This window comes from Lolium perenne, chromosome 7 (assembly GCF_019359855.2).
Source record: "Lolium perenne isolate Kyuss_39 chromosome 7, Kyuss_2.0, whole genome shotgun sequence".
NCBI classification, from domain to species: Eukaryota; Viridiplantae; Streptophyta; class Magnoliopsida; order Poales; family Poaceae; genus Lolium; species Lolium perenne.
This window is the reverse complement of record NC_067250.2, coordinates 165903397-165906789: the sequence shown is the minus strand read 5'-3', so window position 1 is coordinate 165906789 and position 3393 is coordinate 165903397. Positions and strand designations below refer to the sequence as shown.

General features: G+C 46.4%; 1 protein-coding gene across 1 annotated transcript; it reads left to right on the top strand.

Annotated features, from left to right (window-relative positions):
• Positions 1-421: 421 nt before the first annotated feature.
• LOC139833748 (uncharacterized) lies at positions 422-931 on the top strand. Its single transcript, XM_071824095.1, has one exon. It carries the CDS (start codon positions 422-424, stop codon positions 929-931), a length of 510 nt encoding a protein of 169 aa, XP_071680196.1.
• Positions 932-3393: the final 2462 nt, after the last annotated feature.

The following is a 3393-nucleotide window of genomic DNA, read 5'->3' as shown; positions in this document are numbered from 1 at the left end:
ATTACTTCAACTTTTAGGACCCACCATCCGTACAAGGGTAATGGAAATTTCTATGATCTTAGTGCAAGGCTTCACACAGAGACACTCAAAGTATTTCAATATTTAAAATTCATTTTCTTCCCTCAAAATTGCCGACCGTCCATTTGTAACATGTAGTTCAATTTTGAGTAACATCACACATATGTCAAACATAAATCTATTTTTTTGATATTTCGAGAAAATCTTCATATCCCATTTTTGGCCATCATATAAGGTGTACTGCATGTGAAAACATAGACAGTGAAACATTCAGCGTCACCTTTTTTAGCCTAACTGGTGGGACGGTGAGGCCCGAATTAATAAAGCCACCACCATCCTTCTTCTCCACTCACCCCTCCCCTCCCCTCCCCATCAATATCCTCTTCAAAGCAGATTAAAGAGGATGGAGTGCCCCCACGACGGGTGCGGGAGTGTGGTCGCCTACAACAGGCTCCACGACCATGAGCTCGCGTGCCCGCACGGCCCGTGCGACTGCACAGAGGCTGGCTGTGACTTCGCCGCCTCGCCAGCAGCGCTCATCGCCCACCTCAGAGAAATCCATTCGATTTATGTGGACATGATCCCGTACGGCACCGCGATGGCGTTCATCATCCCGGTGCTGGCATCGCCAGAGCCAAGACGTCCGGTCATCTTCTACGGGAACGATGGTACCGTGTTCGTCTGGCACACATATACGCAAGTCCATCCGGAGAATGGATGCGTGCTGGCCAGCCTATCCGTTGAGTGCGTTAGGTCGGCGGCGTGCGTGTGGCCGGAGTACAAGGTGAGTATGTCGTTGCACGGCAAGCCATCACCTAATCGCTCTGAGATCGGTTTAATGCGCCCCAACCATACGGCCACTATTCTGGCGAACAGCACGACCACGCCGGGCCCGCCAAAGCGTCGGAACTAGAGTGGTCGTTGCAATGGTTTCAACCGTGCACGGAGCTGACTATCTGGGTTCGCATCGACAGGTGATACATGCGCCTATCTTAATCTTCGTGTTTATCTAATTGAAATTGCGGTTTATGCAGTACTGAATTAATTAATTTTTGTTGTCAAAAGGTTCTCATCGGACGGAAGTTCCTATTCGGACTAGAGCGGCGGGTTTAGGTTGCCAACTATGGGCTTTTTTCATTCAGAGGATTCACCAGGGCGGCCCTAACGACAATATATGATCTTATTTGGCGGAGAGGGACTTGCTTACGTTTCCTATCTTCAGTTTGGGCCCTTTATGTAAACACTAAGCGCTTGATTGTATTCTGTGTTTATGTTCACATACTCTATGGTGTAATAAAATATGGAATTCCATGTCCGATTAAATGCACCTCTGGACCCTGTCAGGCATTTCCCTTGTTATCTTTTCTTTTTACACATACTGTAACCATTGTTCAACGCGCAGTCCATCGGCTTGGGTGCTAGATGCTTCCTCGGGAAGGTACCCTATCTTGCCCATTTGAGAACACACGTCTCTATAATTGCTCAGAAGCCCCGCGAGGGCACGATGGTCTTTTCTGGGTGTATGTAAGATTTAGCCTTGACCAGCCCTCCACGCTCCACCCTTCTTCTCTTTCTGTTGTCCTGGTAGCTAGCAACTAGCCTTCACCAGCCCTCCACCCTAACTAGTAAAGTACCTCGCAAGCCATGGCTCCATTGAGCCGGGCGGCCCGGCGGCAGGATATCCTAGGGAAGACGATGAGGACTAGGACCGCCGAGAAAAACTTGACATCTAGCCAGCTAGCGCGTCGTTGTATGGCCACTTATGATCGCCTGGGCATTCTCGCAGAGCAGTCTATCCTCTATTCGATGGAGATCGAGCCAGTGGGCGAGGGTTCGTCCGGGTAGGTTTCTAGCGGCGTGTCCTCCAGTTCATTCTTATTTTCTAACTATTTTTTCCATTTATTTACATCTCACAGGGCCGGCGGTTCAAACGTCTCCCCGGTAACCACCACGACGGTGGCGCCCCAAGTCCGGTCGTCGGAAGCTGAGTTCGGCCCCGTTTCACGACCAAGCCAGGTAGGCTGTATACTCCGGATAGAGATCAGGTGACATGCACCTTTTGCATGTCACCTGGTGACATGCGGCCTAAATCCAAATTTAAATATTGCGAAAAAATTTGAAAAAAATCATGCATGTTCACAGCACATATTAACGCGACCCCTAAAAATTTTAGATCAAAATTCGAAACATACATCGAGAAACAAAAAAGAGAAACTCGGATGTGAATAGTCTACAGAGAAACTCATATTTGAATTTGAGAACTATTCATGACAGATTTCTCTTTTTTGCTTCGCGATGTGTGTTTCGAATTTTGATCAGAAATTTTTAGGGGTTATCTTAATATGTGCTGTGAACATGCATGATTTTTTTCAGATTTTTTCGCAATATTTAAATTTGGATTTAGGCCGCATGTCACCAGGTGACATGCAAAAGGTGCATGTCACCTGATCTCTATCCGTATACTCCCAGCTTGTTTTTTTTATACTCCCTCCAATCCATTTTAATAGACTCAGATTTAGTACTCCCTCCGATCCATTTTATTTGACTCAAATTTAGTACTAGTACAACTTTGTACTAAATCCGAGTCAACAAAAAGGGATCAGAGGGAGAATACAACTTTACTAAATCCGTGTTAACTACTACTACGGTGTACTAAAAGGGATCGGATGGAGTAGTTTATGTAATCACGGCTTTCCTTTTAATTATGTGTTGATGAACACTGTGCTATTTGTGGAGCGTCCAAGTGATGTCCATTCCTGTATCAAGATCTGTGCTAGAAATTAGTAGTACTCCTATTTTTTTGCGTGCAATTACTCATATATGAATTGGTTGGATTCTTTTTTTCCATACAATGATCGTGCCAGCAAATGGAGGTGAACATGGCCCACATAGGCAGCCAGCTGGGGAATAAACTCTCCCTCACCCCGGAGTTTGAGCCTGCTCACGTAGATTTGGCGTCCGAGAACAAGATATGCCTTTATCTTCAGCAAGGCATCAATACCTTTACTGCCGAGCTTGACAGGCTTAATGAGCAGAACCGCGTTTGTGTGGAACTGCATAACCAGAGCGTCACATTGATGAATGATGATGATGCAAACACCACCATCAAGGGCGAGGGTTCGTCCGGGTAAGTTTCTAGCGGGGTGTCCTTCAGTTGATTCTTATTTTCTAACCGTTTTTACATTTATTTACATCTCACAGGGCCGGCGGTTCAAATGTCTCCCCGGTAACCACAACGACGGTGGCGCCCCAAGTCCAGCCGTCCGAAGCTAAGTTCGGCCCCGTTTCCCGGCCAAGCCAGGTAGGCTGTATGCCTCTGTCCACTTGTTTTTTTATAGTTTATGTAATCACTGCTTTCCGATTAATTATGTGTTG